The sequence below is a fragment of the Apostichopus japonicus genome, chromosome 22, assembly GCF_037975245.1.
Source record: "Apostichopus japonicus isolate 1M-3 chromosome 22, ASM3797524v1, whole genome shotgun sequence".
Taxonomy (NCBI): Eukaryota; Metazoa; Echinodermata; class Holothuroidea; order Aspidochirotida; family Stichopodidae; genus Apostichopus; species Apostichopus japonicus.
Window position 1 is genome coordinate 4983108 of NC_092582.1, and position 16422 is coordinate 4999529.

A 16422-nucleotide genomic window follows, 5' to 3' on the forward strand; every position below is an offset into this window, starting at 1 on the left:
TGCTAAGTGTTACTATGCATAATTTCTATATCGACAGCTCCAATGCAAACAGTCAATTTGTCGTCAAATGTTAACGACTCTTTTTGATATTTAGAAGTTGAATGTCAGGTAAGTTGTCATTTATTTCATTACAAAATATTGTGTCGTTTACAAAAGTTTACGCATCATTTAATCATTTTGATGGTGCGTGCCTTTAAGAGGCATTGATGTTATCTTTCAAGTATATGTATCGTGTTTTACCTGGTTTTTGGTTTAAGAATTAATTCTTTGCTCTTCATTGGGGGGGGGGGGGGGGACAAACCTAACAAAGTTAGCCCGTACTAAGATTATCCAGACTTGCTTCAATACAGGTCTCAAAATGGTGGATTTATCTAAGGTACCGCTCCGCAATCAGAGTAGTGTACATCCGCTCGAACGGTTAACCATTGTCGGAGAAAAGAGGTAAAAGTACCTAAGGTACCTAAGGTAATTGTTTAAGCATGTTATCAGTTACCATCATTGTTGTTCTGCCTTTTTATGAGAGAGCATAATTTAAAGTACAGATGGTGTGAAAATAGAGAGGATCGAAGGTGATTTAAACCATTTTAGATAATCTTTGGTTAAATGTTGATATTACTCCGAGCGAGCAGATGGAAGGGTGGGGGTTCAATATTCTAAACTTGCTCCTCTTTTAGCTCAATTTGCTTTTTTCTGTTTACCGTGCTTACCAGTGTTTCTAATTATGTGGCTTGTCTGGGTTCCTTCATTGTCAAGCTACGCCATGTTGATCACCAATGTGCGGTAACGGTCGGCTGGACTTAAGTCATCCTTATATAACGGACAGTTCCACGTGGCTCTAGTTCTCTTTCCCGTGACGCAGCCTCTCTGATCCTCGGGTGCTGCTGTCTCAAACATTCATTCTTGCCTTAACATGTGAACCTGCCTGCAATTTTTATCTTGTAACAACGCTTTTCCGTTCCCTGTAACTCTGCCCAACACCAACGTCTCTATCGTTATTCATCAGAATTCTTTAACCTGCTTACCTGCACTTTTAGAACTATTTACCTATGAAAAACGACTTAACAGCACCAGTCTCGTAACTAACAGCCCGACCAACCCCTACACCACCGGACCCTACCAAAAGGAGGTACCTCTGCGCGCGTTTACTTAAGCCCTAAGTTTGTAAGTACCGGTATGTTGTGTTTGTTTTTTTGTTGTATAATTTCAGGTAATTACAAGGAAAGTTCTACTATATTTCATTGTACATATAACTGCCCTTTCTTCTACTTTCTCGCCTGCCGATTCCTTTGCCACTCCGACCACAAAACCCCCCAAAAAAACTGCAACCTGTTTCTGACTTCGTAACACATGATAGGCCAAGTTCTCAGCTATCGTGTTGAGGATAGGACATACCAGTTGAAAACTTCTATCTATATATGCTTTGACAGGTCTTGAAAGTGACGAGTTTAGTGTGTAAGTCAATGGAACAATTAATTGTGGTGCGAGACCCTAAGTATCGTTCAGCTTTAAAGGTGACCAGTTTTCAGCGTTTGCTTAGAATTAATTACCATGACAAACTCTCGTATGGCTATCGTTTATTAAAATAAGATAAGATATTCGTATATGGATGACTTCTTCAGGAACGGTGGTGTTTACGTGAAATTTGTCAGCTCATATGTTACGATCCTTTATGGAGAGACGATTTGGAGGCATCCATACCATTACATATATGTTTTAGCTCATCATTTTATCTTTGACGAATCCTTACCCATTTGTCGGTCGTTAAAGGAATAAAAAAAAAATTGCACGATTTAAGTGAGTACCCAACCAATTGATTATGAATACAATTTTCCATCATTCCCTCTCCCAAGGCTTAACCCTGCCCTCAATTTACTAGAATATTATTTTCAAGCTGTTTCTTAGTCCACCTGTTCCTATCATTTATCTCCCACATGTAACCTTACCGTACGTATTAGCCAGTCTATGTGTGCTTTTAAGGGGATGTCATGTTGCGAATATCACACAATGCAGACATCATTTGCACAATGTATACGGTCGTCGCTCATAGATAACGGCAATAACTATTTGGACTGCAGTATTGTTTTAACAGTCAAATTACAATGACTTTAGACTACAAAGTTCGATAGCGGTATATATAGTAAACTGACTAAAGCCAGTCGGTTTTTTCCTTTACGCTAGCGTAAACGTCGTATTCAAAAAAAAAAACATTTTTATGATTGTTTACCGTACAGAGATATAAAACGGCTTCGTTTTGTCAATATATTCTCACTGATCCATCAAACCAGTGCGTATTATTTATAGACATTAGTATGACTTGACTTGCTGATACAGTGATGTGTGCCTGGTCAGATCTGTACTAGCCAAACACGTCAGATTGCTAACTAAACGTTGAATTCTGTCATCAATATATACATGTAAAACTTTAAAAATGGCGGACATGAAAGAAACAGCCGTGGATGAAACAGGAGATCTGTCTGTAGAAGACATTCCGAATGGTGGCGAGTCCCACCCAGCTGGAGATGGTGCAAGGCCAATTCTCAAAGGTACTGTCATGTATGGAGTCAACGACAGGCCTCCCTGGCCATCGGCAATACTAATGGGTATCCAGGTATGTATACCGATGGACAGAGTGAGATACAAATTGCACTCAACTAGTAATATGTTCGAAGATTAGTGGTCGTTTCATATTCTTAGTTATTCCAGTTACATAAAACTAGTCATTGTAACATATCATCTGCAAAAGTAGAAAACAAAACTAGGATCTTTCAAGTCACTAATGAAAACTCTTCATTGTGAGATCTTTGAAAAGACAAAATTGCGAATAATTAACCTTTTTATTTGATTTCACTTCCCCCTTTTTGTTCTATGGACAAAAAGCACTTCTCTTTAGCCGCGACCAGTTGCTTCTTGATGCCTCTAATTTTGGCCCCCTCTTTGTGTTTCGATCAAGACCGTGAATTACTTAACATGGCGATAGGTTCTTCTTTCTTTATCTGTGGTTTGACGACGTTTCTTCAATGCTTCATTGGGTCCAGGTAAAACAGTTAACTTATTTGATTGGATGCAGGCAAACTTTTATTGCTGATCTTACAACTATTTTAAAAGTACATATATATATATATATACCAATGTACTGAGATTACAAAGCAGTGCAAACTGTGTTCTTTGATATGTCTGTTGCTCTTTAGCACTTCATCTTAACCGTTACATGTTATGTGGGAATGGGAATGAGGATGGAGGGGGGTCGGGGGGGGAGGGTTAGGGTGTGGGAGTGTTTCCGTCCCGCTTTGCGATTTACCTTTGCATGATACAACTACTTACTTGTTCAGTGTTTTATCAGGGAAGACAAAAATACAAGTAATAATAAAAGAAAGGGTGGGGTAAATGAGCTCGTGAAATGCTTATCAGGTAGATTTTCGTTTTGTCATGAATAACATAATGTAACAGTATTCTTCCTATTGCAAATATTTATTCAATCTCTATTGAAGCTTATATTCATACTTTCTACTAAGCGAACTTTCCTTATTGAATTATTACTTAGACTTTGTCTCAAAAACTCTGACTAGCCTTCTCCTGAGCACGTGTATGCGCAGGAGCATTGCCCATCTTTGGTCAGGTATAGTACCTGCACGTGACATAGAACGGAAAGGCAAACATGGTCCGATGATATCCTACAGGTAGTACGACCAATATGTGGCCATATTGAGTCACCCATTTTTAGTATATTTTGGGGCATTTTAATATAATTAATATCTTACCATTTATACAACTCTCTTATATCTCTCTGTTATTATTGATGTGTTTTGTAAAGTTTGCTTTTTTTCTATTATTGATTATGTTTCCTTCGCCAGGTTACCTATCATCCAGGGTCCAAGTGCGGCCTTCGTCATTCCAGCTTTTGTTCTCCTTGGTATGAATGGACCTTGTCCGGCACCTTTAAACGGTTGGTACACAGTCAGTGAAATATTAACATGCATGGGTCTTTTCAAACTCACCGTGCAGTTGGAAACGTAGTGTTCCATTTGTGGTTTTCTTTTTGGAAGGGGATCAAATGGGGGGGGGGGGGTGATCAAAGCAATTATGCAGTACTGCTGGAGCTAACCTCTGTTTGAAATAACAATTTATGTTAAGACTCAATATTCTATAATCGCCAAAATGACACCCTAAATATAGCAGTGCTTGAGTGGATCAAAACTTTGATTGTATGTGTGTATGTATGTATTTTAGATCCACCTGCAAGCAGGAACTCGCGAAGATGCCATCATTGGCTTATCAAAGCCGCAAGCTGACTTAGATTCATATTTAACCTCCATGATTATGAATTGTCAATTGTCAACAACTCTGTAACTGGACGACAAACATTAATCTTGGAGTGACTCGAACTCTGGACCTTTTGATCGAAAGGCACCGGCATTAACCACTGAGCTAACACTCCTTGTGAAGTTGCATGTGTAATATATATATATATATATATATATATATATATATATATATATAAATGAAAATCGTAATGAGTTGGAAAATCAAGAACAGTGAAAAAACTTTCAGCCTCCACCGGGATTCGAACCACGGGCCTCCCGCTCTGTACGCGGACACCCTAACCACTAGGCTATGGACGCTGATTGTATGTCCAGAGGTTCGAAACCGGTAAGGAAGATCGTAATTCCACTGTAGGCGTTTGTCACCTGTATCGAACAATACTAGTTCTGTTTTTGGTGACATATTTTGCCTTACTCTAGAGATCAAACATGATGCTAACCAACTCGAAAATCATTTGTGATTGATATATATATATATATATATATATATATATATATATATATATATATATATATATATATATATATATATATATATATATATATATATTTATATATATGGGTGGGTAAAGGTACAAACTATGAAAGAAGTCGAGAATTAAAGCAAGCATTTTAGTGAACTGTACTGAACAATTAGAACAAGTGAACAACTGATATGGAAATGAACTTAATGTATAAGAACAAAGAAACATGACTCGAGATGAATCATTTCTAGGAACTGTGGAACAGAACCACAATACTTAGCATCAAGTTGAACAACGCTTTAAAGTGATTCTCTTCAATATACTACAGCATGAAAGAATTATATATTGTTTCCTTTAACTTGTTATGCATTATCATTCCATCATTAACTTCACAGCGAATTCAACGGCCACAGAACGCCAAGGACTAAGAAATATTGCACAAGAAAGAATGCAACAGGTATAAAATGGTCCAGCACTGAATTTACTTAATGGCTGTATGAATACGTCCTAATCGCTGTTTTTTTTTTTTTTGGCATTTGTTACTGTTGTGTTTTTCGGATGATTAAAGCGACCATTGCCATGTATCTACTGAATGTGGCTACTTATAAAAAACTTATAGGGAAAAAATCAGTTGAAAGTATTCATCCTATAATTCTGTATCAAAATTGGATGAATAATAACTGAGAACAATTACCTAAGACGAAGGATGGAAATGAAAATCAAACCACGTTCTTTGCACAGCTATATACTCTAAGCTCGAGTCTGATTACATTGGGTCTGTGACTGTATTGTTGTAAATTGACTAATATTTAGGCTAATGAAGTAATAAACTACTTAGTTCTACCTGAAAAGTACCAGGTTATCTTAATCTACGTAATGTTATGTGAACACATCAAGTACACTTTGGACCGTATGTACTTTGTGCTTGTAAGAGGTCAATTTTGAAGTTAGGCCTATCTCAACCCTCGGAGATATAATTGATGAAGTTACTTTGATCATTGCGGTCCTGTGACCAGTCCGAACAGTACCCTGATTCCTTTTAATAGAACAAGGAAGTCATGGAACACAATACCTGAGTATAAAAAATTAACACAACTTCCTTGACTTATAACCTTTGCTATTTTTAAAGTTGATATAAGTTATACTTTTGATTCTAGTGGCATGTTGGTGAACAGGTTTCTACGTCTCACTCAGCACGACTTTCGAACCCTATTTTGTTCAGTTTCAGGGTTCACTCGCCTTAGCAGCGTTGGTGCAGTTTCTGATTGGCTGCACAGGGCTTGTGGGCGTACTGTTACGATTCGTTCGTCCAATCACAATTGCTACAACCCTTCTACTGATTAGTTTACCATTAGTACCGGTAGCGTCCGATGCCTGCGGAAGACATTGGCTCATATCTTCCTTGTAAGTAGAAAGTTTGTCAAAACACATGAGCCGTTAACTTGTTCTTTGATGACTTGACTGAATGCTTTATACTCATTTACATGTAACATTGTAGTATTTGTTTTCAATTCATTAAGTTAATCATCAGTTGAATGCTCTATTTTTACTAAGGGCACATCATTTTGTAGATTGACAGTGCATGGTTGTGAGGAATAATACACTTCTATCTCGATGGAAGACTGGAGTGGGAAATGCTCTAACTAGCCTATAGAACAATAACACATGCACTTTCGGACCACACACTATAGGACTACACACCAATGCCACGCAATGCAATGAAATGAACAATGCAGTACCAGGCCATACATATGAAGAGCTTCAATCTCGCTTTAGGCTTAGATCACTTCGGGTACAACCGACAATTGCTTAGCAGAGATAGGTCTAGGCCCCAGTTTAAAGGTTAACAGTATTGGCACTATAGTCTTGGTCAAGACGTTCGTACTATATATAAATATCGTCGAATTATAAAGCCATCCCAGGGAGCCCTTCCACAAATCTGCTTGCCAGGCGGGTGAATTAGCCATAAAAGAACATACGATCTCCACATAAGTATAACGTTGTACATTCGTACATATGGCTGGAGCACTGATCTAACTTTAGATCTATATGAGCTGGATTCGTAAGCATCAAATGTCAAGTGTCATGTAACTCATGAATATGCATATATAAGAGGATGTGTCACGCAAACAGCGATTTCAATGGTTTCATCATATTTCCGATGATTTTTTTGGCCAAAAAAAAACCCCCAAAGAAAAGTAAACAACGCTCTGCAGAAATGTACAAGACCCTGGGATTGAAAGATGTTCGAAAGAGGATGTTAGGACGCACTCATATTAATTGCAACAGGCAGAGTAACAGTAGAATGCCAGGGTCTTGAACAAGACTATATTGGCACCAGAATTAAGCGCGCGAACAGTTATTGCTAGACGTTCTCAAAAGTATTGTTCCCTTGAAGCTATGATCCTACATATCAGTCACAGTCTTTGAGAATTTTTAAGACTGACATTTTAGTATTTCAGTGTGGATAACGTTGAAATGTGATCACCGTTGACCATTGTCCGACCTTGTAGCATATTTGTGGGCAAAGTATTTGTGACGTGTAATTATACACTGTTTGATTGTTGAGGACTTTGGAGCTTGACAATAGCCCACAGAACTATAGCAAAGTGACTGAATTTATGTTGAGTTTATTGCAATGTAAAGTGTTTTGCACTGTAAAGTTTATTGCACTGTTTAAGTGTATTGCACTGTTAAAGGCATTGAAGACTCGCCCCAAACCGCGTGCGGCCATCTGAAAAAGTTAACTTTCCGTTGCTTGCAAGTGACGTTTTGTTCGTGTCGCTACAAAATGCAGACAGTACAGTAATGAAACGTGATACCTTGTTATCTTTAGCTGGACCTGAGATGTCCATCGCTGTATCGTTTGTACACTGTGCTGTGGGTATTGACCGCAGCTGTATGTACTGACTGTACACTAGTGTCTAATTACCGATGGTATAGCAAGCTGTGTGTGTATTTTCTCGGATCGATGGCGGTGTCTAACACTTCTGTTACACGTCATTCGAAACTAGGTCAGATTACCGGCATTAGACGTTTCTTTTTGCGCGAGTCTTCAAACCCTTTAAGTGTAGTGTACTGTTAAGTGTATTGCACTGTAAAGTTATAAAATGTACGTCACGATCATTAAGCGTTCAGGGTTTGTTTATTAACAGTTAGTATAAATTGATTGAGTCATTACGATATTGGCCTACGCACTGCCCAACACTGGCAAAATGGTAGCCTATTACAACCAGAAAACAGTAAAGGACATTAGAAGGGCTGCACGGAACTCAAACGAATGATAAACTTATCGTAGTAGTCCACGGTGCCCGGGTTGCGATATTTTTCCCCAAACAGGTTTGCAATTGTGTGTAAATAGTCGCTCATGATTGGTCGGAAAAGTAACCTCATCACCAAAGAAACCTTCACTTCGAGGTTACCAAAATGTCTGCATCCATTCGTTGCAACGAAGATATACCCGCTCAAAATAACCCGAGGCTTTTCGTATCTTTGTAATCGGTTCTGACATATTGAGCACACTAGTTTTTAATGATTTGTATCATCTATTATCGATGTTTGATCGAAGCTTCCTGTGAAGGCATTCATCTAAAACATCGCACAGTGAAAGTTTCGTACAGGGTGCATCACACTTGTGCTGTATGCCTATATGTATTATAACTATGTAAACAGTGCAGTAACGGAAATATATCATACTGTAGACTATACTGTTTTGCGTATATTCATTCAAGACTCGTGAAACTCGCGTCATGAAGTTAATTTTAGTGTACCCATTCCACGAAACGAATTCTGATTTCAATAGAACGGCTCACGATTTTACTGCTGTGTTGTGAAATACTGGTTCTTCAAATGTGCACATAAATCAGTTGAGTTCTAGATTGAAGGATTAACCAACGTGATCTGAGTTCATGGATCGTCACGTCGTTACTCTTGCTATAGATGGTTTCAATGGGTCCTTTTAATCATAGACCTCCTACCAATGGTAATGTCTGCTGCACCTATTTATTTTTCTTATAACCTTATCATTTGCTATAACTTTCATTGTTTCAGTTGTATCTTGCAGATGATCTTATACTCACAATTCCTGAATAGGTACAGCATTCCCCTGCCAAAAGGCAAGCGACTGGCTATTTTCGCATTTTTCCCGGTGAGTACAAAGAACTAACATGCCATTATCTTCGACTTGAACCATAAGTTAGTTCAGACTTACCTTCGTAAGACTTCTTTCTTTCAAACGGGAGTGGGCTACTTAATGGATCTTGCGGGCTACACGAAATTTGAAAAAAAGGGGAATCTACATGGTAACGTCAAAAACAAACAAAAACAAATCATAATATTTTCATATTTCGAAGCCTATATATATAATACATATATAGCCTATATATACATAGCCTATTTGAAGCCTATTTATCCGATACATATAGTCTATATATTCTATATGTCTGTCTGTCTGACTGTCTATCTGTCTGTCTGTCTGTCTGTCTGTCTATCTATAATTGAAATTGTAGTGAGTTGGAAAAACTAAAACAGTGAAAGAACTTCCAGCCTTCACCTGGATTCGAACCCGGGCCTCCCGCTTTATATACGGACACCCATACCACTAGGCTATGGACGCTGATTGTATACGTCCAGCGGTTCGAAACGGTAAGGAAGGTCGTAATTCCACTGTAGGCGTTTCCATATGTATCGAACAATGCTAGTTGTGTTATGGTAACATATTTTGACTTACTCTAGAGATCAAACGTGATGCAAACCAACTCGAAGTCATTTGTGATTCCTAAAGCCTATATATAGGCTATATATATACATATTGTCAACACCGTATTGATATTTCTGTACAGGCTCTGCTGGCTTTAACTATAACCTGGATTCTTTGTCTCATCCTGACATCGGTGGGGGCTTTCCCTGACGACCCGGCACAGTATGGTTACTTTGCACGAACTGATATTTACAATGATGCTATCAGAAATGCGGTGTGGTTTAGAATTCCGTACCCAGGTATGCACTGTGGTAAATAGGTTACCTGAGAGTTACTAGAATTTTTGTTGTTCGAGGGTGATGGAAAACGAGTTGGCACAGTAAGGACACGCAACTATTATACAATGGAATATCAGAAATGCTCAGTTGTTTAAAATTCCGTCCCAAGCATGTATTGGACAGACATGTGAATCGGTTAGGACAAGCAGGGACGTAGTATGTTCATCTATGTGCTAATTAACTGGTTATTGAATTCAAATTATTGTAATCTTGTGGAGTGTCGGCTAAAATAATACGAAATGTAAGTATGTATGTATTTTAGATCCTCCTGCAAGCAGGAACTGCCATCATTGGCTTATCAAAGCCGCAAGCTGACCGAAGTCAGTCTCTTAGATTCATTTTTAACGTCCAGGATTATGAATTGTCAATTGTCAACAACTCTGTAACTGGACGACATACATTAATCTTGGAGTGACTCGAACTCGGGACCTTTCGATTGAAAGGCCTTGGCGTTAACCACTGAGCTAAAACTCCTTGGAAATTGATAAAACAAACATAGAAAATCCTCTATAGTAAACACGTATAAATGTCAAGTACTATTTGATAACTGTAAGTGTTATAACTTATATCTGTATAGGTCAGTTCGGTGTACCGGCAATAAGCGTGGCTGGATTCATCGGCATGACAGCCGGTGCTGTCGCAAGTATCGTGGAATCTGTTGGCGATTATCATGCATGTGCACTCATCACTGGAGAACCTCCACCACCGGTACATGCGATTAATCGCGGTGTGATGATGGAGGGATTGGGCTGTATAGCTGCTGGACTTTGGGGAGCACCTTCTGGTTACACGTCGTACAGTACAAACATCTCTATAATTAGCTTAACGAAGGTAAAAAATACAATCACACCACTTTAGTATGTCGTGGCGTTCCGGATTCCTGTATGTACCCATATACGGCAATGTTGACATCATTGTTATATTGCTAAATATTACTAATAGATTCAGACGTCTGATATTTGATAAAATGTTTGGAATCTGACTACAGATGTCTGGAAATTTACAGAATAAAAAGTTAAAAGGAAATGCTTCGAATGATAAAGACTTGTCGGAATAACAATGATCAGTGTGTGGTGGTGGTGTTGAGATTGGAGACTGGGAGAGGAGGGGGGGGGGGATGGGGCTGGGAGAATATATAATATTTACTACTTGATATGATACTAAGTAATATTGTCAAGTCTCAAAATGATTACTTCAATTTCTACTAAAATGAACACATGTCAATGAAATAATTGGGATTCATTCTTCAATACTTTACAATTTAGGTGTGAGGATTATTAACTTAAATGTTATTAGTTTCTAAAATCAATTCATAAATGTTTAAGTTTTTGTTTCACAGATCGGTAGTCGTGTAACTTCTTATATTGCAGCGGGACTATTCTGTTTCTGCGGAGTGATATTTAAGTTCAGTGCCTTGTGTTCTTCAATACCAGCTCCAGTGTACGGCGGAATATTTGCAAGTACAATAGGTAGGACTACAATGATACATTCATTACAAGAAGTTTTAAACCCCTCTCTCCTCGCTCTCTACCAACGTTTGTCCCTTTTTTATGATAAAATACATGTTTATGCATAATACGGTCTTAAAATCGCTGGTCTCGTTTTCGATATAGAACATTCCAAAGTTTGTTGCGTTTCTTATTACATGAGAAATGAGAAATAAGACTAATTTATAAAAGAAATATAAGGGGCGGAAAATATTATGCCTAAAAGAGAAAGTGGTTATAGAAGTACACTTTGCTGTTTGCTGTTTTTTAGCAGATTTTTATACCCTTAGGTCCACAGAATATAGCGGACAATAATGAAAAATTCACACTACACACCAAGTTTTCAAAATTTTGCTAAAGGTATCAAGGGCAAATTTATTTGCACGAATAAATATGCCATCGAAAAGATCTTGTGATTTTGTTATATACCCTTGAGTAAAATAATGAAGACCGAAAAAGATAGATTTTCCATATAAATACTGTCAGATATTTGGCGATGTACATTATCTAAAATGCGGCATACCTGAAAACTATAGTTCATTTTCCTCATTTTCAAAGGAATGGTTGCTTCCATCGGTTTCGCTAATCTGAGCTTCGTCAAAGTGGACACGTCCAGAAATCTCTTCATCATTGGGATTGGTATATTTATGGGAGTTGGAGTACCGGACTATCTCGACAAACATCCAGATTGCATCCAAACAGGTCTGTTTGTCTGTTTGTCTGCCCTGTCTCTGTAGCACCTGTTCTTTTCCCGCCCAAACTTGTTTCAGTCTACCATATATGTCCACACAAGAAGCCTATGTGTTAGTGAGATGAATATGCTATGAATTCACTATCATGATAAGTTTACGCTTATTGATAAAAAATAAATAAATAATGAACCGCTAATCCTTTTCAATTTCAAACGTTCGATTGACAGGTGTTGATGTTCAGGACTTAATGTTGTTTTGTTTCCCTCTAAATCATGAATTTCTTCTTTATAATATGAACAACAGCTGGCATTAACACACTAACACATTCCTGATGTTTATAAGGTGCAGCGGTTTAAACCCGACCAGCTGCCACATTCTCTGTTCTGTGTAGTATGCAAATTTGCTGATCTGAAGAGGCGTTGAGCGGATTCTTCCTTGCTATTGGTTAGAGATGATTGTTTCTCATCATCATTAGACAGCAAATACAAACTCTCAGAAATCGGAAGATGATCGTTATAACAGATTCAAACCAGTCTTTTAAGACTGGGATGACAAATCATTTGTATTATTACGAACGACTAAGTCGCTCTTTGCTATTCAAATTACCTAATGTCTGGGGAGCTAGGCGAGAGTAGCATCTAAAAATAGTAAAACTTACATTTGTGCAGCTGTACTATACTTGCAAATGGCAACAGCCAATGGAGAGTAAGCGCGATATTGGAAGTTGACCAATCGGCGCCACACACGTGTCAGTAGCTGAGCGATGTAGTCTTTAAGCTTGCAATGGGGGAGGCATGACCAGTGGCGTCGCCATTCATTTCAAACTGGGGGCACAGGGAGCGCACAGCACTTAATTAGGAGGGGCATAGTGTGTATTTGTAAATGCCGTCCTGGGAGGAGTCTAAGGGGAGGGTGTGTGAAAGTTTTGATTAATTAAGGGTTAAGATTTTTTATTATTTTTTATTATTGTCATCTTTAATGAGGGTAGTCCTGCTTTCTAGAGGAGCACTGCTTTCCAGAGGAGCCCTCAAAGATGCAATCTGGTGCTATATTTAGCAACTTGAATGAACTTTTATGTTCCAGAATTTTCGGGCTTAGTCTGTCCGAAAGTTATGTTTTTTATGAGGCGGATAAAAAAGGTATACACATAATGGAAATAAATGCATTTGCTTTGATAAAGTTTTTTAAATAAGGGCGTTGAAATATAAATTTAAATTCATGCAGGGTAGTAGTGAAGTTTAAGTACTAGCGGTTTACGCCTGAGCCTCTGTGACCTAGTTAGTGAGAAAACAACTGGTTATTGTGATGGTCGATGGAAATAAGTTTTACTGAATAGAAAAACATAATACATTTCTTCCTTTGAAAACAAAAGTTTTCGTTTGAGTATTTTTTTTTAAACTACAAATCGCATCTTGCGGGTACCGGAGGGGGGGGGGGCACGATAATTTTGGGTGGGCACGTAACATAACTGCTGAAAAAAATATTTCAAGAATACTTTTTCATTAAGCGTGAATGTTAAAGCTCTAGGGGTGTTTCTAACTACAGACATGTTTGATCTTCTTTGTGGCTTTACATGTGACACTAATTACTATTTAATCCCGTCTTTTCCCCCGTTCCGTCTCTTTATTTCAAAGGTTCCGTAGTTGTCGATCAAATTTTGAACGTTGTATTGGGAAGTAACATGTTCATTGGTGGAGTTACAACTTGTATTCTCGATAACTTAGTACGAGGTGAGTACGACAAATTAAAACATAAATGACATTGAAGTTTGACGTTGAATAATTCTATAGTTTAGGTTTTGAATTTTGAATTTGTTCTTCTCGTCTGGTAAACCGCCATGTGTAGGCAACTATTGGTGACACCTGCCTTCAAGCCAGAGTTTATACTTACACAATCACCAGAAGATGTCTGACATTTATAAAATAATGACTTTTTTTATGGAAGAAGAACTTACACTTAGAGAGAATGGACGACAGAACAACTTAAATTGGTCTGACACAGAGAGTTATGATAATAGACTTCCTGCTTATACTCACGTACAAAAATAGGTAAACAGTTAATACCCGATAGGAAAGCCTTTGTTAAAAGATATTCGAAATTTTTGGTAAAGAAGAAAGTTTTATAATTATATTTATGTTCAAAGATCAAAACCTCATTACCAATATACGAACGTGTTACACCCGTGGTATAACGACTTTACTGATGGATGAATGATTTAAACTTACTGAGTATAAACCTTTACTCAGAGATGAATGATTGAAACTTAATGAGTAACAACCTTTACTCACAGATGAATGGCTTTAACTTAATGTCTAGCAACCTTTATTCACAGTTGAAGATGTAAACTGACTGAGTAGCAACCTTTACTCAGAGATGAATGATGTAAACTTAATGACTAACAACCTTTACTCACATATGAATGACTTAAACTTACTGAGTAGCAATCTTTACTCACAGTTGAATCATGTAAACTTATACTGCGTAGCAACCTCTACTCAGAGATGAATGATTTAAACTTACTTACCGAGTAGCAACTTCTACTCAGATATGAATGACTTAAACTTACTAGGTAGAAAAGGGTTTCTCACTCATGAATGACACACACTTTGGGAGTAATGGCAGGTAACCCCGGAATAACAAAATTCTCTAAGAATAACTAGCATTAGAAATGCTTTGCATGAGTGACTCTAATATGGTCTCCACATTTTGCTACAGTTTGATCTTTCCTGCATATCACTCTCGATCGAGTGTCTTTCCATTTATTAAACACTAAGTAGTCAGCCGATTCTCATGGCTTTATCTGAGTTAAAACTGGTAAAGGTGAGTACCCGCTAATCAGTTAAAACGGATGTATGTTATAATTTCTTAACGTATGTGATATTTGTGACCAGTTGCTATTGAGAAGGACATACCTACAGAAAATACTATACACACAATCCTATGCATAAGGATTGACTGGTCTAACCAGACTACACTAAAGGTTTCGCCAATAATTTCTTCCAAACTATAACAGAATGTAGCTGCGCGTTAGTGCAAAACGTTTAAAATCTGCAATTGGAGCCATCTTTACAAGGTATACTTACTAGTCAAAATAAGTACTGTTTTTTAGACTCCTAATCAGTCATTAGTTGAAAAAGCCTTTGAGTAATGAATTCGTCTTAGCAACTTTTCCACAGTACAACATCCGCGGACAGGTCTAATATGTGTTACGGTGTTATAACACAGTTCAGTTTATACTGATTAATGTTTGCCTCCTATTCACAGTATAATCTGACCAAGTCATGTACATTGAGTGAAGTAGTAAACCATATTATTTTTAAGTTGAATATCTCTTCTGTTTTAATAAACTTATGCTACAAGTTTAAATTTTATACCTAAATTTACTTCTTATCAGGATCACCAGAGGAGAAGGGAACCAACTGGAGGCAGCAGATGGCTGATATTTGCTTTGATGAAGATAAATACATCGAAGAATCAACCTGCTACGATTTACCGTTTGGTATGGATTGGATAAGAAGAACATATTGGACTAAATATTTCCCTTTCAGCCCAACCTTTACTGGTATCAGGCTTAGACATCGACGACTTCAGTCAGAGACGAAAGATGTTATAGCGATGAGATTGTGAGGAAATGGAGAGGGAAGTGGAGTAGAAGAAAAGTGAATGGTTCCCCTTGAGTCCTAGCTTTACTAATGTTAGGCTGAAACAGCGATGCACATCTTTACTACTGCAGTAAGACATAATGGTAGTAAGGAATGGAGAATAAGGCAACTTCCATATATGAATAATCCTCATGTGATACCCATTATATATGTATCACGGTAAAGGAAGCCTACCGGATACCCAGACTATAAGTGACACAGATATCTATAGTTAAAGAGCAACGACGGGGTGTCAACTGTCGTACGAGTATGTACGGTGCGACACATGTGTGCGCCAGTGTGCATACACTTACAGAAGTTTTAGGGTACTTGTTGACTATTTTATCCGTGTCATACTCTTCAAACACTTCTTTTTTTCTTATCCATCCACTTCAAGTTGTCCTACTGTAACATTATTATTTTGAGAAAATATACCCTTTTTATAACCTGCACATACTACACAAAGGAAGCTTTCTGATTGTTAACTAACTCAAATTACATTTCTCACGCTGAACTGCTTTTCTCGAATCTAGAAATACTGAAATTTTTCTTGTATTTAAAAATGTCTACTCTCTTTGTTTCTACATAAGTGTATCCACATAGACTTTGATCTGGCAACGTCTGTTTAACTTTAAATATTTTCTCTTTGTTTTTCTCTTCTTGTTGTTCTATCTTTATTATTATTTTGTTAATAGGTACTGCTCGTCGAAACTTTTGTATTTCACACCTTCTTCCATCTAATTGTTTTCATGAATTTATGCCCATGTACCATTTTATATTGT

The 16422-nt window shown here is 37.7% G+C and overlaps 1 protein-coding gene across 1 annotated transcript; it reads left to right on the top strand.

Annotated features, from left to right (window-relative positions):
• The first annotated feature begins 2017 nt into the window (after positions 1-2017).
• On the top strand, positions 2018-16388 carry LOC139963886 (solute carrier family 23 member 1-like). The gene is made up of 12 exons (XM_071965093.1): positions 2018-2608; positions 2878-3035; positions 3852-3943; positions 5179-5240; positions 6006-6187; positions 8834-8930; positions 9625-9781; positions 10398-10651; positions 11160-11289; positions 11866-12009; positions 13634-13729; positions 15394-16388. The coding sequence occupies exons 1-12, from the start codon at positions 2429-2431 to the stop codon at positions 15624-15626; spliced, it is 1785 nt and encodes a 594-aa protein (XP_071821194.1). The 5' UTR covers positions 2018-2428; the 3' UTR covers positions 15627-16388.
• The last annotated feature ends 34 nt before the right edge of the window (positions 16389-16422 follow it).

Bases quoted from the DNA above. Each gene is read 5' to 3' on its own strand.
- LOC139963886 (XM_071965093.1), top strand. From the start codon at position 2,429: ATGGCGGACATGAAAGAAACAGCCGTGGATGAAACAGGAGATCTGTCT. The intron at 2,609-2,877 runs GTATGTATACCG...ATGGACAAAAAG, and splicing joins CAATACTAATGGGTATCCAG to CACTTCTCTTTAGCCGCGAC. The intron at 6,188-8,833 runs GTAAGTAGAAAG...TCATTGTTTCAG, and splicing joins CATTGGCTCATATCTTCCTT to TTGTATCTTGCAGATGATCT.